The 27807-nt window shown below is 29.7% G+C and overlaps 3 protein-coding genes across 4 annotated transcripts; 2 read left to right on the top strand and 1 right to left on the bottom strand.

The window, feature by feature from the left end:
• Positions 1-1077: 1077 nt before the first annotated feature.
• On the top strand, positions 1078-4002 carry LOC129959326 (uncharacterized). The gene is made up of 2 exons (XM_056072143.1): positions 1078-1082; positions 2094-4002. The coding sequence occupies exons 1-2, from the start codon at positions 1078-1080 to the stop codon at positions 4000-4002; spliced, it is 1914 nt and encodes a 637-aa protein (XP_055928118.1).
• Positions 4003-4059: 57 nt separating this feature from the next.
• LOC129959324 (uncharacterized) lies at positions 4060-5061 on the top strand. The gene is made up of 2 exons (XM_056072142.1): positions 4060-4637; positions 4761-5061. The coding sequence occupies exons 1-2, from the start codon at positions 4060-4062 to the stop codon at positions 5059-5061; spliced, it is 879 nt and encodes a 292-aa protein (XP_055928117.1).
• A 2840-nt stretch (positions 5062-7901) lies between these two features.
• On the bottom strand, positions 7902-26552 carry LOC129959116 (calcium and integrin-binding protein 1-like). 2 transcript variants are annotated; one of them, XM_056071931.1, is made up of 8 exons: positions 26337-26550; positions 22709-22781; positions 22589-22623; positions 21225-21324; positions 14932-15079; positions 12501-12616; positions 9630-9718; positions 7905-9390 (listed from the first exon to the last, which is right to left on the bottom strand). In XM_056071931.1, exons 2-8 carry the CDS (start codon positions 22757-22759, stop codon positions 9369-9371), a joined length of 561 nt encoding a protein of 186 aa, XP_055927906.1. In that variant the 5' UTR covers positions 22760-22781; positions 26337-26550; the 3' UTR covers positions 7905-9368. The 2 variants fall into 2 exon arrangements, with proteins under 2 accessions (XP_055927907.1, XP_055927906.1); XM_056071932.1 differs by lacking the exon at positions 22589-22623 and having other exon boundaries at positions 7902-9390; positions 26337-26552.
• Positions 26553-27807: the final 1255 nt, after the last annotated feature.

The following is a 27807-nucleotide window of genomic DNA, read 5'->3' as shown; positions in this document are numbered from 1 at the left end:
TCTCACTGTCTTGTCTGACACACAGTCTTCCCCGTACACGGTGACTATCCGGAGATGAATAGCGGCCTGTGTAACACTTTCCGTTGTCAGAAATCGGATAACGCCGCGCTGCTTCTCAATCGTCGAATTTTGCAATGTGAACACCATCCTGGCTTCACATGCACTGCCACGTTGATTGAACGGCGCTCTTTATAAGAGCCTCTACTCTCTCCTACGCATGCAAGCTCCCGGGCATGATCCGATCTACGCCGGAGACTACAATCGCATCCCTAGATGTCTCGCTACGTTCTCCCATAGCGGCATGGGCAAATATGTTAACGGTTACGTTGTTACGATGTTTCCTACCTTTTCATTTGAACACCCCTTGTAGCTGCTTCAAAAAATAAATACTTGATTTGGATACTTAAATTTTTACTTATTTTTCTTTCTTATTTGGCTTGACACTTATAATTCTGAAGTTCTACTTATCAAACAATCAGAGAAGGAAAAATCCATATTCTTCAAAGTTCTCAAAAACTTTTTCTCATTTCCTTAGTTTTTATTCCATTATACTGTTAAAAAATCGTTATTAGATATACTGTTAAAAAATCGTTATTGGAAAAAGTTGATTGTTAACAAATCTAAATTATCTACTTGCTAACATTGTCCGGCATAAAAATAAATTCAATCTATAACTGCAACAAGATAAAATAGATTTTGTTTTAAGTACTTGAAATTGTTTATAACATCCGCCGAAAATTCACTGATTTGCAAACTTCCTCTATCCTTGTCTTTTATTTAATCCAAAATTAATATTTAAAAATAGAAAGAAAATGCATTTGCATAATTACCTACAGTGCACTATCAACCAGTATTGTGTGTCATAAACTTCAATGTGTGGTGATTCATCTGAACGCCAACAGATGGCGCAATGAAAAATCCAGAACTGTGAACTCTTGTTTTTGTTCAGGGACTGGCATTCTTAGGGGATGCTTGGAGGAAACGGATGCCAAGTAAACGCGCTCGAAAATGTGTAGTTTGAATAGTTTGAATCTGTATACAAAAAATATATTCGCTGTAATAAATATCGAGACGTGGATGAGGTGAGTCATTCCTTTATTTATTACCATAATCCTTAATTAAATCAACATTTTTGGTCCGTCGTTAGCCGCAGAGCCCTATGGACAATGACTTCCAAATCGAAAAACTTAAAAGCAATTCAAAATTTCAGTAATGTCTGTAAAGAAATTGAGAGAATTGAGGAGAGAATTAAAAATGCAGTTGAAAACGCGGATAGTTCAGATGCATTATTGAATGTGCTAAAAACAAAAGTGAATACTTATGAGCAAAAACTAGAAAATTCGTTTTCGAATTTAGATGTTAATGATAGTGAAGAGAAACTTGAAAAATATTTAGAATTTCAGGATGTGTTATTTGAGTGTGCCGTGCTTTTGGAAAACACTAAACCTAAAAATAAAACGGAAAGTCAAGCTGTTAGCTCAAATGTCAAAATTCAGGAGTCTAAAAAATTGCCTAAACTTGAATTGCCGCATTTTTATGGAGATATGGAAAATTGGATATCATTCAAAGAATTATTTCAAGCAACGGTAATTAATAATTCAGAATTATCCAAAATAGACAAATTGCAATATTTATTCGCATCTACCAAAGGTAATGCCGCAAAATTAATTCGTGGATTCGCAATTCGGGAAGAAAATCTTAAAAATTGCTGGGAATTGTTATGCGAAAGATTTGAAAACAAAAGTCAGTTAGCTAATTGCCAAATTAATAAGTTATTTAATCTAAAAATACAAAACGCAAATTCATCTAAACTGCTATTCGAGATTCTAGATAACTGTAATGAATATATTAGAAATTTAAGTGTTTGGGGTTTAGAAGTAAATGAATTAACCGAGCTGATTATAATCAATCACTGCGTTTCAAAACTGGACGACGAGATAGTTTGTTTGTTAATGCAGAGCTTTAATTGACAATGCATCACAGCTCTCATTAATTTCAAAAAAATTAGCGCATCAATTAAATTTACCATTAAAAAATACAAACCATAAATTAACCGGTATTAATGGGATTAATGCAGAAACTTCATTGCATAGTTGTCAGGTAGAATTCACTCCTCACTTCTCATCTAAAACATTCAATCTTAATGCTCTTGTGGTAAATAAAGTGACTTCACCTCTCCCAAATTTCGATATTCAAATTCAACACTGGCCGCATTTGGATAATCTTATACTCGCAGATCCAAATTTTTATATTTCGCAACAAAGTGACATTTTGCTCGGTGCAGATATTTATGCACTCCTCCTGGATGGACTTCCCATTTTTGGACCTTCAGGAACTCCAGCTGCAATTTCAACTAAATTGGGATACATTTTAACTGGAAAAATCTATACTTCACAAAGGCCTGACTCGATTGTGCATTCAACTTTGTGTGACCAGTCAATTGAAAAGATACCTCCGAATGTAGACGATTTGTTGGCAAGAGCTGACACTGAAGAAGAAGCTAAAGCCACTATTATCAAAATTCAAAACCTAATGAAATCAGGGGGATTTAGTCTTCGAAAATGGTCTAGTAGCCATAAAATTATTTTGAAATATTTGGATAAATCCTTGTTAGCTACAGAATCTATACATTCGTTGTGCGATGAAGAAGTAAAACAGCGGGTATTAGGTATTTTTTGGAATCTTTTAACCGAATCGATTCAAGTTAGAATTGCTGATGGAGAAATCGTAAATACAAAAAGGCAACTTCTATCAGTTATTGCTAAAACATTCGATCAGCTGGGACTGTTTTCGCCTTCTGTAATCATATTAAAAATTATGTTGCAAGAGCTATGGAAATCGAAAGCCGCTTGGGATGATCCTGTTCCTCTTACCATTCTAGAAACCTGGACAAAATTTAAACAGCAAAGCTATAATCTAAACTTGATTTCAGTTCCTCGCTTCTTGGGAGTCGACAATAATTCTGACATCCAATTACACGGTTTCTGCGATGCATCTACAAAAGCATTCGCTGCCGTTATCTATTTGAAATCTAGACAGAATCAAGTATCTCTCGTAAGTGCTAAAACTCGTGTTGCTCCTATAAAACAGCTTACTATCCCAAAGTTGGAACTTTGCGGAGCACTTCTACTTACCGAGCTAATAACTGCCATCGAAAAAGCACTATCTTTTCCCATAAAAGAGCGATATTTATGGACAGATTCAACAATCGTATTAAGTTGGATAAATAAACCCCCAAGTAAAGGGAATATGTTCATTCAAAATCGAGTTAATAATATCTTAAATTTAACTTCAGTGTCTGATTGGTATCATATTCCTGGTAAACTCAATACAGCCGATTGTGCTACTCGAGGACTTTTTCCAGAGCAGCTCAAAAATGCATCTTATTGGTGGAATGGTCCTGATTGGATCAAACAAGATTTTCATTCTCTTGTAAAGTCCTTAAAAGTGCTAACTACCAACTTAGTTGAGCCAGACTCCGTGCAGGAACCTACGTCCCTAAATGCGGACAGAAATCCTTTCAATGACGTGCTACTCAAATTTTCATCTTACACCAAAATTATAAGAGTATTTGCATGGGTTAAACGTTTTATTCAAAATTGTAAAGCTTCCTGTTTAACCTCTAAATCAGTAGGGCTCCTTCAAGCAGAAGAATTAGACGCTTCACTTAAAAATCTAGTTAAACTCATTCAGCAAACTGAATTTTACCAGGAAATTAAATGTTTCAAGATGAACAAACTCATACCCAAACCTAGTAAATTACTCCCTTTAAATATATTTTTGGATAAAGATGGGATTCTCAGAGTGGGAGGTCGGCTTTCTAAACATCCGACTCTTCCCTATGATCAAAAATTTCCAATAGTCATCCCCAAAAGGCATCATATAACTCCCCTTATAATTCGATATTTTCACCAACTCAGTCTCCATGCTGGACCAGAATTGGTTTTATCTCTCATTCGACAAAAATTCTGGATTCCTGATGGTCGTTCCACGGTTCGTTGAGAAATCAAACGTTGTATCGTTTGCTGTCGATTAAATTCTAAACCTTCGAACCCTAAGATGGGAGATTTGCCAAGTAGTCGAATAACAAAATCTCGTCCTTTTGAAAGAGTTGGGGTAGATTTCGCAGGATCGTTAGTCACAAAATGTCAGCCTCTCAGAAAAGCTACCCAATTCAAGTCTTACCTTTGTTTATTCATATGCACAGCGACTAGAGCAGTTCATCTCGAACTCGTGTCCAGTATGTCTACGGAAGCATTCTTAGCCGCACTTCGTCGATTTATTGCACGACGAGGCCATCCCACTGATATCCTGTCAGATAATGGATCGAATTTCATAGGTTCAGATAATTATCTAAAGCAATTATTCAAGTTAGTCCAAGACCAGTCTGTACAAAATTTCCTGACCGTGAGAAACATCAGTTGGAAATTCATTCCACCATATGCTCCCAATTTCGGTGGTGTTTGGGAGTCATCCATCAAACTCGCCAAAAGACATCTCTTTAAAACTTGTCAAGGACATTTGCTTAATTTTGAAGAACTGTCCACTCTCTTATGTCAGATAGAGGCCTGTATTAATTCAAGACCTCTAGTACCACTTTCCAATGATCCAGCTGATCTCAGGGCTCTCACCCTTGGGCATTTCCTAATCGGGGAACCTCTTCTTGAGCTTCCTGAAGGAACTAGTCTCACTAATCAAAATCTTAGTCTTTCTTGCAGATGGAAAAGTCTCTTACAGTTAAAACATCAATTTTGAAATAGATGGACTAGAGACGTCCTTCACCATTTGCAAGCCCGACGGAAGTGGCATCAACATCGTCCTCCTTTGAGTGTCGGAGATCTCGTCCTTATTCAAGCTGACAACATGCCTCCATTATCCTGGCCACTAGCGCGTATCCTCGAGATCCTCCTCGGAACAGATGGTATCCCTAGAGTTGCCCTGCTTCGTACTCCATCAGGACCTGCCAAAAGAGCCATTAACAGACTCATTGCACTACCGGTGCCGACATGCCGCGCCCCGGAGGATGGTGATTCATCTGAACGCCAACAGATGGCGCAATGAAAAATCCAGAACTGTGAACTCTTGTTTTTGTTCAGGGACTGCATTCTTAGGGGATGCTTGGAGGAAACGGATGCCAAGTAAACGCGCTCGAAAATGTGTAGTTTGAATCTGTATACAAAAAATATATTCGCTGTAATAAATATCGAGACGTGGATGAGGTGAATCATTCCTTTATTTATTACCATAATCCTTAATTAAATCAACAATGTGCTTCATGCAGATATCAGAACTCAATTGGACCAACATAAACAAATTTTCGTGTATGCCTATATAGATGGTGTTCCCAAAAAAGAGGAGCAAGCGTTTATTTTCCTACATATTACATCTAGATGCTCCCAATTACAGTTTCATTTAAAAAGTTAGGTTAATGTTTAAAAACACTTTGCCTTCAGTGAAAGTAGCTAAGTTTTAAAGAAATTTTTATAAAGCCCCTCAAATGTAAAAGTGCCCATTATTAAAACGTTTCTCTTACACTGATTTATGCAAACACCAAATTCATACTTCTATATACAAAACTTTGAGATATATTCATTTCTAAATTTAGAAAGGTCTTTCAAGTCATAAGGTTAGAAGGAAATATTTTAGAAATGCATATTTATTCCATGCAGAAAAACTGTCATATGCAAATATTTGTCTATTAATACATCATTCAACCATCATGATATGAAAGAAATGCGCTAAACGTGTATATTGTAGTTCACTTTGAGTGGCTGATAGTTGCAACTTCGCCATTAAAAAGAAGGAAAACGAAACTTGCGAAATGAACGTTTAAAGTATCTAAGAGAAGTGATACAATTCCGAACAAGTAAATATAATACAAATATAATACAAATAAAATATAATGTTCGCAAATGTATACATGGCATTAAATTCTCCTAAAAAGTAATGTACTTCAGTAACGAGGGACGTTTCGAAATGCCATGATTTATGTTATGTATGTAATCATAAGGCAGCTATATGCATATGTTGTTCGTTGTTTCGTTCTTTACAAAGAATGTAACTTTGTATAGATGTCGAAGATGTTCATGTAAGCTCTTCAATTGATGATTACCTAACCATTTTAAAAATTTAATAAGGGTTATTAAGTGCATTATTATTTTGCGATTCTTCCTTTTTAGTAATTAACCCTTTAATAATTAACTCTTTTAAAATAAACGTATTCCTTTCGCATGCCACAACTCATTTTATAGGCACACAGAAAACCTTAACCATATTATTAGAATACATGTTTATATTTTGATTCATTCATGAATATTCCCCCCTTATTCATCAAAAACTTAAATTTTATAGCTAATATATAAACAGCATTTTTGAATTTCATATTTGTTTTTTATGCAAAATATTTTTCGTTGAATTTTACTTTTAAAAATTTACGCACATGTCTCTTGTTTTCTGAATGTACAACAGCTCCATTTTAATTTTCTAGATTGAACTTTTAGAAATTCAAAAGATCTTCTGATGACGACAAAAAAAAAAAAAAAAAAAAAAAATATTCACTTGGTTCGACAATGAACACTTTTTTTTCCATGATCAAATTATCCGGAATAATTAATGTGGTTGTTTTTAAAGAAAAGATACTTTACACATATATTTTTAAAAAATTGGAATAAAGATCTTCCTCCTTTCTTTGACTATAATTCCATCGTCTTTTTTCAACCACTATTGACAGAAAAATGCAGTTTAGTTAGCTTAAAAGCTGTAATATAAATCTGAATTCTTTCAATTCTAAATTTAATTTTGAAAGCCATAAACCTTGCTGATACTGTTAAATAACTTAATTATAACATTATTAATCAATGGCACTGTAGGAAATCAAAAAAATATGATTAACACTACAAAGCTGAACAAAAAAATTCTGAATGTGTTAAACTGCATCATATAACTGATGTTGGTTGATTAATTTTTCCCATCTTAAAAATACTCTGCTAATTAAAGCATTATAGGTTTTGTTCAGAAAATACAAACTGTATCATTTTTGTAAAATACAGAATCAATAATTTTCACAAGACAACGATTATATTTATATATACTGATGTTAAAAAGATAGAAAACCGTGTAATGTTAAAATATACTTTTGTGAAATACGCACAAGTACAAAAATAGACCTTAGAAAATAGTTCTTCCCTCTTTCCTATAAACTGTTTTTTTTTTTTTTTTCTTTCTGATATTCATGTTTCTTTTATTTACGTTCCATCTTTTGTTTTATTCTTTTTTTATTAATATTAACAGACTCACGACCACTCAGAATTACCATTTCATATGACTGTATGCACATCATATTTTGAAGCTTAAAAGTATAGAAAGGAAAAGGAAAAACTCATTTCTAGATTAGATGAGTGATATGCTCATCAGAAAAGAAAAGCAACATGCACATCAGCTGTATGTAAAGCTAATGAATTATGTTTTCCTGATGCGTTTATATACTTATAAGGCTCTAAAAGAACAATTAGACATTTTAACAATTTTATTCATATCTGAAATGCATTATGATTTGTCTACTATTTTATTCCGAAAAATTATAGGTCCGGAGCATGCCTTAAAAATCGCAATCACATTAATAGTATTTATGATATGCATTCATATAGAGATAGTTATTTCCAAATGGAAGAATTAACGTGATAAACTATTAAAGAGATTCTCCAAATTCTATTTCAATAGACACCAAAATTCATTCCATGAGAAGTCACAAGAATAGTCAACTCAAAATTAAGGGAAGCTTAAAGACTGAAATAACATTGCTTTATTGAACAATTAAATACTTCATTTATTTAAAATTCAAGCAATAACATTATAAAAAGATTTTATTTTAGTACATGAAATTTAAAGGCATTTTATTAATGAAAGATTTTTAAGAAAAAAACTTTGAATTGGTGAAAAATGAAATTAAAATAAAGAAACATAAATTTATCTATGGCAAATATTAAAAGCAAAAAGTTTATAGATGTTTGAAGTACACATTTTTACATACTAAATTTAAGAAATCGAATATCTTGTACATCCCTTAACAGACAAACTACATGTTTAAATTTATAAAAATAAATGAAGATAAGATTTAATGTGCTACAAGTAAAATTCTCTCAAATTTTATCGATACAAGAAAATAGGAAGATATATTTCAATAAATATAGAGTTTAAAAGCAAATAATAATAAATAAACATATAAATATAATGTAAACATTTAATCCTTAAAAGATCTCACAAATAAATACTAGTTAAAAACTATAAACAAAACAGTTAAAACCCCTGATTTGTAAAAGCAACAAATATTCACAACATTATGGAGCATGGTAGATTAGTCCACATGCTTTACAACCACTCACAATACTGTGTAATGATATTACTAGAAAGAAGAGAGGGAAATAGCGTCATGTGACAGCAATACGATTGTCAAAAGATTTCTGGATAACACTAAAAAGGTAATTTCCTTCGAGCAATAAATATCAAAAATATTCTGTAAGCGAATGTAATATTAAAAAAAAACTGTTTACAAAGTTAATACATATGCAACAATTAAACAGTAAAATGATTGTCAAAAGTATTTTAGCACAACCATTATTCAGCTGAAAACATTTTTCAATAAATAAGTATAATCTAAAGATAATCATCATATCAAAATACCATCTAATTAATAAATAGATGCTACAATCAAGTATTAAATGTAATTAAGTGTATTTATTATATACAAATTTTCTTGGGCATTTCATTATATATATACCTGAATTAGTCCTGTCATCACATGAAAAGTTTAGCTCTTAGCAATGAATTCTACTAACATACATATATTATACTATTTATGAATATAAAAATACTTTGTAGCAATCAATATAAGAGCAAACAAGAGGAAGGCATACACTGTAAAGAAATAATAGAATAATATTTTATAAAGAAATTTGTATCAGAAAAATATATGCAGAAATTCGCAAGATGAAATAAATTTCTAAAAATTGATTTTTCATCTCAGTGAAGCTCTAGGGCATAAAAATTAGAATGCCTTCAATACTTATAAAACATATTTTATAGAAATAAAATATGACAAATTTTACTGAAGCTTAAAAAAATTAACAGAGTTTAACACAAGAGTTTTAAAAAATGATAAAGGACACTATAAAAAGTAAGACATAATACACTTAACTTTCAAATACCACTCATCAGTTAAGTTATGTAATTGAGTTCCTTTATAAAATTGCATTTATACTATTTCTCCCCTTCCAATCGAGTATCTTCACAACTACTAGCTATATCATTTAATAATGAATAAGCAAAAAATAAGGCACACAGGCTCTTTCTCATCTGCTCTTCAACATATCTCATAATCGGATAACAAAGGTACTGAAAAAAAAAAAAAAAAAAAATATGAATTTTACAAAAAGATACTTAAATGTAAAGGCCTTGAATTAGACAAAAACTAATATTAAGATGTGAATATCTGATACAATAGAGAAATTATCAGAACAGAAAAAGAGAAATTACAAAAAATACTTCCCATTATATTATAACAATAATTAAAATCTGGTTGAGTTGAAAATTAAATAAATAACTTAAAGAGAGATTTTGGACAGTATATTTACCTTGCAAAGTCAGCGACTCTTTGCATTATGTGACAGAACTCAGTAAAAGCAATGAATCCATCTTCGTCAATGTCTCCATCTTCCATTACCTATACATTACACAAGGATAGGAGAAAGAAACATTATTTTATGTCCAGAAAAGAAATCTAGAAATTTAAGTACAATCAATTAAAAAAAAAAATCCACCATTTCAGTCAAGCACAAAGCTTTTTGCTGAACACAGAAAAAAAATGCAGGCTAATTTTTTTCAGCTGGAAAGATCCAATCATTATGAATAAGTTAATTTCTATTCTCTCAAATTTTTTTAACAACTCATCGTCGCTTAAATTTATTAAAATTTAACAATCAAAAGCTTGCATGGATGATCACCAACTATATTTAGTTAGCTGTACTTGCATGCATGTTTGTCCAGCTCTCTAGCTAGTGTCATTTATTGACTAATGGCAAAAAGGCACTGTAATACTTAAAAGCAATTTTCCACCCGCACAAGCACTCATTTTTTGTAATGCATCATGCCTGTGCACGCGGTTATAACTCAATAGAATACTCAATATAATTTCTAATTATATAAACTTAATTGATGTTCTATTAAGCATGTTATAGCCTTAAACCTATATTTTTATTCCCATGTTGTCTACATTTTGTCACCATACAACTACTTTTCTGAGCAAATGGAGTATTATAGTTAAATATTATGGAAAGGTAATGTTAGACCATAGTTAGAACCTCCTACCACTGCAATCAATCTACATACCACACTTGTCTGGGGAAAAAAAAACATCAAATGTTTGTTTTTTTTAAGTTATGATGAAAAATTAGATTATTCCTTAATTCATGTTGATTCATTCAAAGCAGAATTCAATTTAAACAAAAGCCTTTTATCAATATTCCATTTAATATTTAAATGCATTTCACGAAATTTATGGAAAAATTAACTGAAACAGTGCCTAGATTTCGCCTAGTTGAAACGTTTTCTCTTAATGATAACTAAGATAAAACACAACTAAAATTTTGTAATTCCTTCTGTTTCAAAAATGTTTTTTTATGTACAAAACAAAATAAACTATTGCTCTTTTCTCGTAAAAGAGAAGAAAGAAAAGTTAATTCTATTTGCATAAAAAAACCATTACATTTTACCTCATTTTCAACATTGTTCAAAGGTGCTTAAGAATAGTAGTGTAAATCGAGGGAAAATGCAAGCCCCTTATATTTGTTAAAACAAAATCTGGGGAGACTAATAAAAAAGTGCTGAAAACAATGGGGAAATGTCAAAAATGGTGACATAAAAGAGAGATAATATCCGCATTTACATTTTAATTTCCGAACAATAGTCAAACAATATGGCATAAGTATTCAATGACAAATGAAAATTAAATATATCACATAAAACTACAGAAATAAATATTTACAAGAATGAAATAACACTGAACTTCAACCGATTACAAACATTTTTCATTAACTGAGAAAAATCAATTAAGTGTTGTTATATCTATTCTATTTCAAATAAAATATTATATAAACTGACGATAAAAATAAGTTAAATCGTAAGTGATACCAAAAATGCCAAATTGGTTATATATTAGAATGGGCCAAATAAATTCGTCCTTAAACCAAACTTCACAGAATGTAGAAGTAAAGAATTAAGCTGAAACCGCCATTCAGTTATAATGCATGAATCAAAAGTTTTTAAATTGTAAATAAAAAAACTTTGTTCGCTTTGTTTTCGGATATGGAAAGGAGAAAAAAAATCTAAACCAGGATTCTTTTGTATTAAAAGGCCAGTTATGAAATCTGAAGCCAGTATGTAAGTCATTTGAAACAGAAAAAACTCAAAATGTTCCAGCTTTATGACTGTTTTTGAACAAACATTTCAAGAAAAACCTATTTATGCTTCAATATCAGCTTAAAAAAACTTTTTTTTTTATTTCACACTAATAATTAATGAAGTATCATATAAGATAGTCCTAAAAGTTTCATTACTAATGAATAAAAATTGTATAATTATAGATGAGCTAACATTATTTAATCTTCCTTTTTTATTTAAAGTTCATCTTGTATTACTGCCAATCAAAGGAATGATCACATTCTATTAAAAATGATCATACAACTTCATATAAATTTTGAGAAAAGTATAAACATATAAAACATAATGAAAAATATGTGTCTGATAAAAAAAAAAATATTAAATTCATTACATATGGCAGTAAAAGAATTTTGAAATCTAAGAAAGATTTTTCAACATTTCCAAAACAGTAAGAGGTTATAGAATGTAAATATATATGGCCACAAAAGCATATTTACAATGGCCAATTTGCAAAGATAAGATGACCGCATAAATGTATGATCAATCATCCTTTATGATTAATAATTTTATGTTCTATTCATTTATTAACTTTTAGTATCTGGACACCTTTGTTTCAGAAAAAATCATTTTCTGGATGAATCAGCACAAAACTGCTTCAAACTATTAGATCGTTTACTCTTTAAGAAAGCATTGAAGCAGTGGCAGTTGATCCATGTAATAGGCAAATATTTTCCTGACATAATTATTTAATAATTAAAAAGCAAGCAATCAAACTGAAAAGATGTCAAAAATTTACACAAATTATTTCGTTTCAAATAATTGAGAGAAAAAAATAGTATATAAATTTAATGTATACATTTCTAGCATTACCATGATTTTCAGATAGTTGCTTGAAGAAATAAAACATAAAAAGAAATTAAATGATTATCAGTTGGCTTCTTATTAGTGTAATTCTAATTTTCTAGTTGAAAACAGAAAAAAAAATAATGTTTACAACTATTTATATTAAAATAACACCCAAAAAAAAATTCTTTAAAAATAAACCAAAAATAAAAGAAAAAACCTACATAATCTAGAATTTCTTCCCAGTCTTGAGGTTCCAGTAAATGATTTTCTATGACTTTTAAACGATTTAATATTTCTTTGAGATCACTCCTTGATAACAGATCATCATCATCAAAATCTGAAAATCAGAGAGCGAAAAAACAAATGTAATTATAACACATATCTCATTGCCTTTTTAAATGGGTCATATATTTTATATTTTGATAACAACTATACTGACAAAAATAATCAAACATGCGTTGTTCTATCCTTTTTTTAGGCATGAATAACTGTTTTAACTGTTATGGGGGAAAATTTAGACAATTTTCGTTATACATTTATTTACTATCGGTCATTACTGTACTATTAAAAATTGTTACTGAAAAGCACTAAAAGTTTTCGATGGCTCTTGCATTCCACAATAGAGATCACCCTGGAAAAGTTCGGCTGCTTTGAGATACAGACTTTGAATGGACCAAACTTATATTTGCATGTTTGTATTGGCAATTAAATCTTAAAATATCGCAAGTAATTAAAATGAATTATAAGTAACAAACTGCTACATTGAAGAAAACTGTGCATATATCTCACAATAGTAAAATTCCTCTAGTTTAACAGATGAAAAAAAAATACTCAAAGGATTTAGCACATTTCTTGTATTAAATTATCACAGAGATTACAATGATTAAACTAAAGAGATAATACAGTCTGAAAAAAAAAAAAAACGCTAGCACTTGGAACACAATCTAATTCAATAAAACATTAAGCAAATGCCTTATTCAAGCACATCCATTTGTGCAAAAAATGTTGGAAAGCCATACATCATTCCACACAAACTTTTTCCATTCTTATTCGCACAGGCTATGGACTATGTTCTTATAAGCAATATAATTTTCTTAAAATATTAATCTCATAAATACAGTGTACATAAAATCCACTATTATGAGATTCCTGCATAATGGTAAACTACATGAGCAAATTAAATGGATTTAATTCTCTTTTAGAATCCAATCTAATCAGTAAATATAAATAGGCAGTTCACTTACTTATGGAATGCATCAATGTGGAAATATAACAGAATTGAAGTGTAAGCAATTAGTGTGGATCTGAAGACTGGAAAAATGATGTTAATGAAGCTATAGCTTAAAACTAAGGATTGGGAAATTTGCATAAGAATCAAGATTTTTATCAACAGCCTAATCACTTTCTACAGATTTCCCAAGCATTCTAACATAATTTGATTAGTGACACAATAGTAAATTGGTAATTGATAATGAGATCTAAAAAAAATAAGAAAAATGGAAGAAAAAAATTATCAAATGAATCTGAAAGAAAGTGTGAAAAAAAATAATGTTGATATTGTAAACAAACGAACTTTAAAACACTAATTTAATCACGAATAATTTCCAAAATCTCTCTTTTAAATCATTAATTTATTTGTGGTTATTTGCAGTATTATGATACATTAAACATTCAATTTCTAAATTTATCGAATTCCTTAAGATAGTATGAAAGAAAAACTTATAAGGATCTGTTCATGATGTGATTTTTTTTTTTTTTTTTTTTTTTGCACTTTGTAGAGATTTCGAGACAGATCCTGGAAAATCAAATTCATAATACATTACAATAATAAAATACCATAAATGAATGACTTAAATCAATAATTAACAATCAAATTTTTAAATATTCCTTGACTCAAGACATCTTACATCATTTTTGCATACAGCAATTGTTTTCTAAGAATGCTTTACAGTTTTCAATTTCCTTTCCAAAGAAGTCGAACAATCTTTTTTTTATTTATTTCTTTTTGGCATTTTTATCATATTTAATACAGTTTCTTAATATAGTTTATGGTTACTATTAAATACTGTCTCTTAAAAAACATTATTAATAAATTGTTAAGACATCTTAAACCTCTAAAATGCAGTTGCTTCAAATTTTTATATTACTTCATAGCACATTTAACCAACACAAATTAAACAAATTTCCATTCCAAGTTTCCTAAAGATTTCAAAAGTAGATAAAACTCTCTCATTTTTTACATATCTTTTTAAAAAGGTGTGCAGGTATTGAGGATTTTTAACCCTTTGTTTCTGGCATGGGAATGATGGAATCAGCAATTATGTTAGACGTGTGTTAGAAATAAATAAATACAAAACTAGAAATTGGATCAGGAACTAAGGAAAAATTTCAAAATGAAATTAACATGGGCTAAATTAAAATAGGAATAAGGACATTAAGATTTAAATTAAATTAAGAAATATCATTATGAATATTCTTGTTCTGGTGTGTGTGAGTGTGTGTGTATATATATATATATATATATACACACACACCAGAACAAGAATATTCATTAAAATTTTTAAAATGTAATATTTATGCTACAAGAAAAAAAATACTTCAAGCAAATCCTTCATTATAAAGGCAAATAAAAGAATTTTAAAAAATGATTACCATATATCTTAAATGCGTATTCCGCTTTCAATGATAAAGGAGCTCTTTCACTGAAAACAGACATCATATCTAAATAATCTTCAAATGTCATGCATCTAGACACTGGATCTGTGAATACCCAGATCATTCGATCTTTAAAAGGATTTACCTAGCAAAAATTATTCAAAAGAAAATTTAAGAAAAGCAAATTCAATACAGTTCAATATTCATTTAGTTTAAATGAGAAAGAATTTTTTATAGACAGAGAACATCAAATAAAGATTCATTATAGAGCAGTTCACAGAAGGAGAACCATGCTATATTATTGGAAAATACATTGATCATTACTATGCAAAATAGAAATATTTAAAAAAAAGTCAATATATTTGTTAAAGAGATTAAAATAGAATGATATGCAATAAAAATGTAATAATTTCGAGTAGATCTTGGCAAATTGTCAAAAGATCACACAAATATCAGATTCAAAACAAATATGGTTATCTGCTGAAAATATGTTTCAGACTACTGTTTGGTCTGATTTCGAAAATTGCCAATTCTCCCATTTTATCATACGGTAGACGATTGATACTTAATTCTGCAAATCAGAAACTTCAAATGTTATGTGTGTGGGTTCTAAAAAAAGACATCAGACAAACAATTTAACTTCAGAAAAATGTAAAGGTCTTCACTAATCACAAGAATCTAGTAATTTGCCATTAAGACAAAATTAATTCAACAATGAAAACTATTAACAGGTATTTTAGCAAACAAACCATATAGCACATTGGCTTGTTTGCTTGGATAGTCACATCAACATGATGGTGCTGTTATCAATCAGAAAAATTTTATTCCCAAGCAATCTCTTAAACCACATTTCATATACTTATTTTAGTATCTTTCATTGGATCAACAAATGTATATGCAGCAAAATTTTTCTTACAAAAAAATCCTTTTTTAAATATACAATTAAAATATAATAATAATTTTTATTGAATAATTATATTTTTTATGTGTATGCAGATGCAACATTTCATGCTTCTATCTATAAACTTTGATGAGATATTAAAAGCAAATTTATTGACTTAGACCATTTTTCCAAATCTTTGACCAGTACTTGTGCGCTACTTTCGTTGGAATTTTCAGGGGTAATATAGAAAACACAACAAATTATTAAACAACAGAATCAGAAAATAATATCCCATTTATTAAGTTTCAACAAATTTGAAAATAATGGTCGGATTATGTATTAATTCAGGTGATTAAAACTTGTTCAAAGTGAACATCTTCGTCGCCTATACAAAGTTGCATCCTTTTAAAAATACTTGTGCATATAAGATCAAAATCATCGCCTGTGACTTAAGAACAGGCTTTTTAAATTTGTCAGCAAAGATCTATAAAGCATCTACTGACAAAAGCCAAAACATCCCTTATTTCAGACATTAAGTCAATCAATACTAACTGAATATATTGGACACAATTCAGAATAATACTGTTGAAACTGCAACCAAACCAATTTTCTAAAAATAGAAACACATAATTAGGGTTTATTCCTGTTGAAGGGAAAAAAAAAAAAAAAAATTCAAAAGTTATACAAAGTCTTACAAAGACCTTGTTTAGAAAATTCAAGGACCACAAAATTACATGCATGAGATATAAAAATAATACATTTAAATAAAATATTTTCCTTATTAATCTTCGAATGTATGTTTACTCTCTTGCTTCTTGCTTTTATATGTTTAAAGGAAGAGCACTAATGACATTAGTCATGCTCATCTTTAATAAACTAAAGCTTGTAGTTCAAAGGGGTTTTCAAGATCACACTACAAAAGCCCTTACTGTTAGCCACCATACAGTAACAATAACAGTTTTCCCATTATTATTTTTTTTTTTTAGATATATTTAGAATGGGAATTTTTCTCCACATATAAATCCTTCTGTGATTTGAGAACTCCACTGCTATTTTTTCTCCCTTCAATTCAGCTGAAACCAAATGTTTTGCAACATATATTTCTACCTTTAAATGTTTTTAACCTCAATAATTTTATTGAAGAAAAATTTCCTCTCAACTATCGTTTGGCCATGGAATTATATCATTGGGATCTCAATTACTTTCTCAATACTCAATTTCTGATAAGACTTTTGACCTCTTCAATGTTTTGATAAAAACTTGCCAATTTTATTTTTGGATTAATAGATTTTGGATGAAATAGAATCACATTCTATTTCTTATATAATAGCAGTTCATAAGAACAGTAAAAAATACCTTTCAGCTTGCTATTGAGGGCTTGTTTGGCTATTCTTCTCAAATTTAAACACAATTCTGATGAGAAAGAACTAATCCAAAAACAATTTTAAGAATGAAGGTATATACTATGTCCTAGATTCATGTTTCAAAACTTTTGGCTGTTTTCTGATTATTCTCTTTTTTTCGCTGATCAGTAAGCCTTTTTATTATTTTGCCCCCAAATAATCCAGAATTAACTTTTCTGATATCGGCATGTGAATTTTTACATGAAAAATGTATACCCTTACAGTTTTTAGGTTTTCAATCACATTTCAGTTTCAAAATACTGAAATTTTTCAAACTATTGAACATCATTTTCATATCCTGTGCTAAAAATAGTATAAGTGGACAGTTTATACAGAAGAGTGCAAAAAACGGTTAGATAATTTTGGTCAATGATGAGAAAAACCTCTGTCTGACAGATAGTATCTTTGTTGCATTTAGCAGCAAATTTATATGATTTAGACTTTGATGCTATAAATGTACCCTTTTCAATATATAATACCAAATTGTTCCTCTTTTCAATTGCTCATTCAGCATCCTCTAAACATCTGGGTCTTCAAGAATTTTTAGGAAGTTCCTCATTCCATAAAAAAAATTGAAGTATAATTACTGTAAAGTGAGCAGAATTTACAATTCAACTCAGCTGTAAAACTTTTGTTTTCAAGGAATGGGAATGTCTTTTTCTAAAAACAAGAAAAAATAAATACCGGTAGAGCTCATGGTAGCTAGAAGATGTTTCTCGTATTAATTTTTACGATTTTAGTGTGTCTCATTCATTTGTAGAACTGCGAGTTCATTTGAGTGAGTGCAAAAAGGCGTCCGTGCATAATTTTTGACCTGCTAGTAACATTATTTGGCGTCCGCGACAGGACACGAAACTGACGGTTATCATGTTCAAAACCGTTAAAGGTTTTAAAAAGGAGAATCTCATAACTTTGTTGGAAGAAAGTAATGAACCTTTATCTGCTAAAGTTACAATTACTACTTTGAAAGAAGTGATTTTGAATAGTCAAGTTTATAAAAATGATCCGGAGTTTGTTCCAGAGGTTTTGTTTACGATTATCAGTGAAAAATAAGAAAACGAAAGTCGAAAGCCCCAAGAAGTCGAAAGCCCCAAGAAGGCGAAAGAAAACGTCATGACGAGGAAATTGAGAACCAAAGACAACATGAGTTAGAATTAGCAAAAATATCTGCTGGAGTGCATTTAGAAGTACCAAATTACGAAACCATTGAATCAGATAGTGTGAAAACGAAATTCCACTTATCTAAACTTGAACTTCGCCAATTTTACGAATATTTAAAGGACTGGTTGCCATTTTGGAGCCAATTTGAACATGTTCATAATGACGTAGATATTGCTCCCGAAAATAAATTTCAATATTTGATCCAATCCACTGTTAGTGGATCGCGCGCTCGGGAAGTCGTTGAGAGTTTCCCGCCAACCGGCACCAACTACAGCAAAGTTATTGAGTCGTTAAAATCTCGCTTTGGCCGAAGTGATTTACTCATTGAATTCTACGTCCATGAACTTTTGAAATTCGTTATAGAAAACGCCCAGCAACAGTCCGCAACGAATTTATGTGCACTTTATGATAATTTGGAGGCACAAATTCGTGCATTAGAGACTCTAGGCGTTACAACGGATAAAAGTGCCGCTTTATTACACCCATTGGTAGAGTCTTGCTTGCCAGAAGAAATATTAAGAGCATGGCAGAGGCAAAGAAGTTCTGATGTCAACAACAATAGTTGTGAACGGCAAGTCAGACTTATTAGCATTTTTGAAAGCAGTAGTAGAAGCTGCAGAACGAATTTCTTTAGCAATGCAGAGTTTTGGCCTGAATAAAAGAAAGGATAAGAATCACTTTAGTAACAAAAGGTTTGAATCCAAGGAAAACAGAAATAAAATATCAACAGCTTCCAGTCTATTCGCCAATGCACAGACCCGAGAAATCAAAAAGTCATGTGCTTTTTGCAGCAAGAATCATGCAAGTGCAGATTGCTTTTCTGTTCGAAAAATGAGTTTAATGGAAAAGAAAACTATTTTGAAAGATAAAAATTGTTGTTATGCCTGCTTGAACCCCGGTCATTCAATTAGAAAATGCCAAATATTTGTAAAATGCATAATTTGTAATAAAAGACATCAATTTATAATGTGTGATCAACTTGCTAATATAAATAAGTCATGTTTAGTGAAAGAAAACTCTCCAGAAAGCGAAAATAATTTGTCGAATTTATCCAGAAATCCAAAAGTTCCATTACTAACACTTCACGCCAAACATGTTTCAGATAATAATGAGACGACTGTACGTATATTTTTCAATTCAGGCTCACAAAATTCATACATATTAAAAGAAGTAGCCGAAAAAATGAAATATTCACCTATTCGAGAAGAAAAGTTAATCTACTCACTGTTTGGTGGAGTTAATTCAGGTGAATGCAAGCATAATTGCTATAAAATAAAATTAAGAAGTCTAAATGGAAACTTCAGATGTAATTTTGATGCTTTGGACCAGGCCAAAATTTGTGAAGATATTCAACCTGTTGGAAAAGGTGCTTGGATCAACGAGTTGGTGTATTATGGAACTAAGCTCTGAAGTAAACGATTTTTTCAAGCGAATTCAAATACTCATTGGTGCTGACATCATGGGCAAACTGTTGACTGGTCACCGTAGAGAACTAAGTAGTGGTCATGTCGCTTTAGAAACAAAACTAGGATGGACGGTAATGGGGAAAATTGCCTTAGAAAATCAAAAGGAAGAACACTTAGCCTTGTCTGTGATATCCTTATTTGTTAAAGATGCTGATATTTCAGATTTGTGGAAGATGGATTTGATTGGTATCAAGGATCCCGTCGAAAGAAAATTCAGAGCTCAGCAAGACTTGGAAACCAAGCAAAATCTTTTAGAAACTGTCAAATTTAAAGATGGTTGTTATAAAGTATCATTACCGTGGTCTGATGATAAAGCTCCACTGCCAGATAATTTTCCCTTGGCGAAACAAAGGAAAGGAAATACAAGGGCATTAGAACTGCCTCAATAGTCTCATTCCCAATTATTAGTATGAAGAAAATATGTTCCTACCTTTCTACATATTAACTGACGTCAAGAATCATTTATGAGAATAAAATGACTCTCATTGCAAAAAAGGATATAATTTCTTTGAAGAGATGTCCAAACTTTGTGTTTGCTATACCATTAAACTGCTAAGGACCTGCTGTTAATGATATACATTGCTCTGGATGCCAGGGAAATAAATCACTTTTATAAAGTCATCTGGCCACAGTAAACTGAAATCCTGTCTTTTGGTTGCCATAAGCTGGTATTGAGCAATGTTGACTGCTATATGGTTTCAATTTCTTTCATCATCACAGAAAAATATTAGACATATGTTGCCAACAATTTTCCTTAGCTGTCTCTCACCATCTTACAAATGTACTTGGAAATCTTTCTAAGGGTGTGAAACAGCATTTTTGTCACCAAACTCTTTGACAACACAAATCAAATCATCAAACCACATCCATTCTCCAGTTTCTGATTAGTCTACCTTGTGTAAGGGTATGATGATGGTATCTTATAATATTTTTGAACAAACAATATCACTTTCATTTGCAGCGAATGGCTGGACATACAATTTTTCAACTTCTTTTTAAGTTAACATCTGCTCCATATGCTGACTCTCTCATTTTGCATGCTCTCATGTCACTTGCAACATCATGATCCCGATAACTGCAAACATCTCCAATTGACATTTGGATGTAACAGTTGCAAGCAGCCGTATTCCCCAATTTAATACTTGTATGATGAAAAGCTACTTTGTTGCTGAAGTTGTGTATTGCTGAATTTGTGAACTAATGTATTTCTGCATAAATCCAATTCTTTCTTTAAATTCCAAACAAAACATCGCAGAACTTCCGCAACATGTTTAGGATTCTTAAAACAAAGATTTAAACATATAAATATACGAAATGTTTAGCTTTTCCTAACATTTCAATGCAATGGAAACATGAAAGAAAACTTTCAGTACTCACTTTTAATTCAGGTAAATCATCAAGTCTCTCAAGAGATATTGCTGGGTTTAAAGACTCTGGATTCACATCAGGGTTCATGCTGCAAAACTTTTCATAAGCTCTAGAAGATAAGTTACGAGTTTATAAGTAATAAATATATACCAAGGATAGGAGAAACAAAACTAATATAATCTAAATAAGATAAGTAAAAATTATATAATAGACTTCAGAATAAACTTATTATAATCAATGCTTGGGATAATAAAAGTTGAACTTCATAAACATAGCACAGTATAAACACTGAGAAGTGAAATAAGTATGATTAGCAATAAAATGAATAAATTTATACAAAAAGTATTTGATGCCAGCAAAAATATTATAGAATTATTATTAAAAGACAATTAATTGACCTCCAGTGATAAATTTGATTCCAAATGCACTAAAATCCATGTTTCTGCAAAAATGGGTCATATAAAATTAACTTTTCTGTACAATAAAAAAAGGCAAAAAAAATTATTTAGCCAATAATTATACTAATGTATCATAAAATTAAATGCAGAAAATGAAATTATAAACAACTTGACATCTAATACACAAGTTTCACCCAAAACTGATTTTTTTTTTTTTTAATTTTATAGGTTTTCAATCTACAAAGATAAAAATAATCTTTCAACTCTGTTTCTCATTCACTTTTAAATTTTTCGGCTTATTTAATAATTAATAAAATGATGAATTAGCAAGTCTTTTTTTTTAAATCCATTTGACCAAAATAAATCACAATGTAATTTATCTAAATCAGCTACTACAAGTAAGAGATTTAAAAAGTTCAATTGTTTTCTATACAATATATTGAGAGAGAACAATAAAATATGGTAATATCAGTTATTACAGAAACAGCTTCATTACATTTACTAAAAGGAATGATATATTAAAATGTTCAATATCATTTGCAAATAAGTATGTCAGTATGGGATGAACTCTGACCAACCATAAGTCACAAAGAAGTTATACAGTTTTTATAGCAGCAGGCAACTGCTATCAGTACAGTTTATAAGACAACATACAATTTCAGATTTTGGAATAAAATCAGTTACTCAAAAAGTAAAACAGAAAAATTTGGCAGATCAAAAGTTAATAAACAAGTTAATATGAAAACATTAAATAATCAAACTACAATGATATTTACCTTTTAAAAATAAACTACATTTTGAAATAAAGAAATACCAAAAACATTTAAAACATATTAAAGTGCAAAAAGTTGCTTAAAAGAATAATAAATAATACCAGGTTCACTTAAATGAGCACTCTGAAACTAATCATAAAATACTTTATATTCAATAGAAATAATGTATAAATTTCTTGAAGACATTAATTTATAAACTTACTTGATTATTTCCCTTTCTGTAAGGTATGTCAAAATCTGTTGAATGCAAAATAATAATCATTAATTCTTCACTTTAGTTTCAGTTGCAAAAACAAATAACTGTATTTCAAAAAGTATTTACCTCATACTCTCTTATTTTCTCTTCAGGTAAAATGCTTTGCTTTTGCCCCATAGAAAAAACAGCATCCAAATATCTGAAAACAAGATGTATAATCATTACACATTTAATATATCATCAAAAAAATATAAATAATGCAAGATTCCTGTTTTAAACCTTTATGGCACACAATTCTTTAAAATTTACCCCTTTCCCAACAAAAAAAATTTGTAGACAGTCTAATTAGACCGAAAGGAATATGCAAGTAAAATTTCTTAATTATTATGCTTACCACTTTGAATTTGCAGGTGTTCCATCAGTTGGAACACTACACACCACTACAGTTCATAAAAGTGCAACTGAGCAAGCATTGCATTGAAGCATGGAAATAAGTAAAATCTTGAAAGAAAATATGTTACTTAATATCTATATGCTTTATCAAGAGTGTATTCCTCAGTATCACTACTATTCACAAGCTCAGATTTGCTATCCAAAGGCAATTCCTGAAGTATTTTCAGTGTTTGGAAAGACTTAGCAGACCTCTCTATGCCATTTCCAATACAATTTATAGTATAAAATTAACTACAAATATTTATAATAAAAATTGTTAGAACTATATAGAATTAATACAAATATTAAGACAATTACGTAAAACAAACTGTACCGAAATTTTCGAGCAATAAATTTATATAGTTTCAAGTATAGATGACCAGAGCTATTAATAAAAGAACTTACAAAACTCCAGAGACCAAAAGTAAGGATCTGTCATTTCTAAAAATTATAAATCTTCTCCATAATATTCACTCAATTGACAACAATATTTGTTCAATTAAAAGTTAACAGTTCCCCTCCCCCCCCCCTAAAAAAAGAGGAAAAACAGGAAACAAGGACACGCATGCCCTCTTTAATTATAATGTCCAGCTACATAACATGATTAGTGCAGTGCTCAAGCTGATAGACCACCTAATCTTATTTGATAATTAAACATATGCTTTCTCTTTAAAAAAATTTTTTTTTTTAAATATCGAATAACTAGTTTAAGACTCGCCCAACAAAATTATTTTTTTCCAACAATTTTTTTGTATCAGAAAAACAATTAAGAAACTTCCTAAAAAAATAGACTTGTAAATAACATGATATAACTGAAAACTATGGATCTAGTTAATCTGCACTTCTATTTATTATTAAAAAGGAAATTTAAAAGTTAATTCTAAATATATTACTTTCCATTTATAGTTAACAGTTTGAGATATGAGCAAAATCAGGTTTCCATATAGTGAGCCATTACTATGCAAAGAGTTAATAAAGGCATAGATAAAACAAATGTTAAAAATTAATTAACACAACAATCAAATTCATAATATCAAAAAGTAAAATTAATACAGAGGTTTCTAAGAGTTCTTTGATCCAACTGATGCTTAATATACACATTATTAAAATTTTGCTAAGCTAACACTTTATTTTAACTTAAGCAGGTCCAAAGCAAAGAATTATAGTTATTTGTTCTTATGTGCATGTGAAATAAATTACAAGAATCAACTCTCAAATCATGCAGTAATTTTAATTCAGAAAAGACAGAAAAAATAAGGGGAATTTTTTTTAAATATACTAAATAGACAAGGATTACATAGTTTATATATATAGAACAAATTATTTAAAAAAAATACTAAGATCTTTTTATTGTTGCTATTCTTGATAATTTTTCAACAAAAAAAAATGATTTAGTCTTTTCAAAATAAATGATATTGTTGCCTGTAATATCAATTAAAAAACCATATTTCCTATGCAACTATGATACTCAAAATTTTATTATGTTTTTAAAATTAAAATTTCTATTAAGAGGAACAAATACTTTTGGAAACATTAATTTAGATAAAAATTTTATCAAAAAATATAAATAAAAATCATATACTTTTGACAAAGGAAAAGGAAATTCTTTAAAATTATATAGCTTTGAGAGATTTAAATACAGGCTATTTTTGTTTAATCCATGATATAATTTTTTTTTTCAAAAGGAAAGCATTTCACTATAAATAATTGTTGATTATAGTGACATTAACAATTATTGATCAGTTTAGATATTCGCACAAAGATGTATACTATCCTAGTGTAACGAAGCATAGCATGGAAAATTAGGAAAGAATCATATATAAGTGAGTGATTGTCAGGATTATACAAAACCAAAGAAGAGATGATATTTGCATTATTTCTCAGCTTTAACAAAACAAAGGCTAAAAATTGAAAAATTAGCCATTATATTTTAAATTTTATTAAGAATAATTATAAAAAAATATTTGTAAGAAACCCTCTCAGATATGGAAAATTAGAATAAAAATTTAATTTCAATTATTTGAAGATAATTAACTTTATCACACTTCATTCATGCAACAATTTTTTTAATTTTAATAATGTACCAAATTAAGTAATATAATGTATTTTATAATCATTCTTAATTAAAAAGAAATCAATAATGAAGAACAGTAACTCAAATTTTCATCGTATGGAAATTTTAGGTGTAACAAGAAAAATTCTAGATTGTTATTGCCTAGCAATACATCAATACAGTTTCTTATAATGAATATGGGAAAAAGAATTTATTGACATGAAGCTAATGCTTCCCCAAAGGAAAAATCCCTGACCATAATACAATTTCTAATTTCATGTTTAATCATTACTAATGCCAGTAGATATACAGTTTTCTGTTTCAACGTAACAATTTTGTAAAATTGTAAAATTTTGACAAACAACCATAGAGTTTCCTACCAAGATAAGTTTATTAATAAATTAATAATTCTTATTATATTCAGCTTGAATTACTTTTCTCCACATTCTTAAAACTAAGATAATAAAGCTTAATGAAATTTTTCAAAATATTGCTTTGTTTATTAAAATACGAGTGAATAGTTAATTTACAAATATCAATAATTTGTTAGAGCATCAAAGAGGATATCTTTTTGTTTGGTGGAAAGTACTAATCTACCAAAAATATATTTAAAAGAAAGTCTTGACAAACAAGTAACAGTAATAATGATATGTAAATACAAAACAGATTCATTTCTCATCATAATTTAAGTAGCATTTAAAACTCATGATAAAAATTTGTATGCATAAAAAATTTTTCTAAAAAGACAATATTGTCAAAAATATAAATATGATGAGCCTATCTGATCAGACTGTTAAGATTTCAATTGCTTTTAGTATTATTTGATTTGCTTATTCTGCTTATAATTATCAAAATTTTAAAATTTCACTAAGTCCATTTGATTTTAGTTAAATATGTAATGTATCAGTTTCTAGCAAACGATAAATAGTCAACAAAATGAAATCAAATAAAAAATTTAAATATATGTTTCTACTTTAACCTGGCTTAAGTGGCACAAGTATCAAATAAAATTAAAAATGTTAGCAGTAAAATTAATAAAAACATCGCCGTGGATTAACTGCATTAAGATCGCATTTCAATTTTCGATCCAAAACAAACTTCTATCATGACAAAAGTATGAAACACTTTTAAAACTTAAATAGTATGTGGTAATAACTACTGTCAGAATTCTTAATTACCAGCCGAATATACGACCACAAATTGATACTAAAAACTTGACAATAAATTTGAAATGCACAAACCATACAAATTTTGTATCAAATAACATACCTTTTTAGAGTGTTGTGTTAACCGCGTCAAAGAATGTAGCAGATTGAAGGAAGGAAAGAAAACCTCTTTGAAAAGTCTAGAGATTCACATTATTTGTAACAAGAATCAACATTTTAAAAACACACTTCTTTAAAAGATTCTTGTCTATAATTATATTTTTACCGAAACGCGGAAAACAAAATTCAAAACAAACTAAAATAAGTCACATTTTACCGAACACGGAATCGGATCCGTTTTCTTACGTCAGCGCTTTTCAATTCAATCATATGCTTGCTTTCTTCGTCACTGTAGTTTGTTGCTTGCGAATTTTGATTGGTTAGAGATTATGTGTTTGTTTACATTACAGACACTAGCGTCTCAATCGCAACATTTATCCCCATGGGCAAGCTATACTTTTCGAATTTGACACTCTAGAAATCGACCAGACCATGTCAACCTAAACGAGTACAATCACAGCGCATCTTATAAAAGCATCAGGCTGATGTGAACTGCGCTGTGATTGGACTCCTAAAGGTTGACATGAGCTTGCCGATGCCTCGATTTGGTGCTTATGTTTACATTACACGATACACTTCGAGATCGACATGCTAAGCTTTGTTCTGAGTAAAGAATATTCTGGTTTCTTTTTAAATTCCTTTCTACTGAGTTTTAATAATGGCATATAATATGCTTTCTGAACAATGTTTATACATTCAAGTTAATAGATGAGTATGGAAAAAAAAATTCTTCCATGTTATGTTTATTTAGGGCGAAAACTTATTACATACGTTTTATTTTCTTATTTACTCATGATAGCAAATTCATGATAGTAAATATGTATCAAGAAATTGTTATATGCTTTTTTATTCAGAAGCGAAAATTTATTACATATATTTATCTTTTTGTTAACTAATTATGGACTCGCATGAATCTTTCTAATCAAGGTTGATTTAACTTTCGGAGCCTTCAAAAAATATTGTCTTATAATATTCCACCTTCCATGCTTACTATTTTCATCAATCACCATGTGTTTTCTTTTAATGACTAATACTCTTTAACTGTGTATAAATATCATTCACTTTCTTTTGCTCTGTTAGACTTTGCAGATATCCAAATTTGACAGCCTTGACATTTCTTTCTTTTGCTTTAAATTCTTTATTCTATTGAATTTATTTTTATGGTTAATTTCATTAGGAGCAATTAACCATGTTTGTACTTTGCTAAATTAACAAAACAATTTTAGAAATACTGGACACAAAATAGGTAGACCGAATTAAAAGAAAGGTAGAAATTTTGTTTGAGTGAAATAATGATGCAAGAAGCAATGAAAAACTAATCAACATTTTGTATGATTCTTTCTTATGAAGTATAAGCAAAATGATATAGAAAAATCTTTTTATATGCAAGTTAATTTTTTTATTGTGCATCTGAACATATATTTTCTCCCCTATATTTAGACAATGCTGGAGAATTATTGGAGCAAGTGTCATCA

This window comes from Argiope bruennichi, chromosome X1, assembly GCF_947563725.1.
Source record: "Argiope bruennichi chromosome X1, qqArgBrue1.1, whole genome shotgun sequence".
NCBI classification, from domain to species: domain Eukaryota; kingdom Metazoa; phylum Arthropoda; class Arachnida; order Araneae; family Araneidae; genus Argiope; species Argiope bruennichi.
This window is presented reverse-complemented; position numbering and strand designations above follow the sequence as displayed.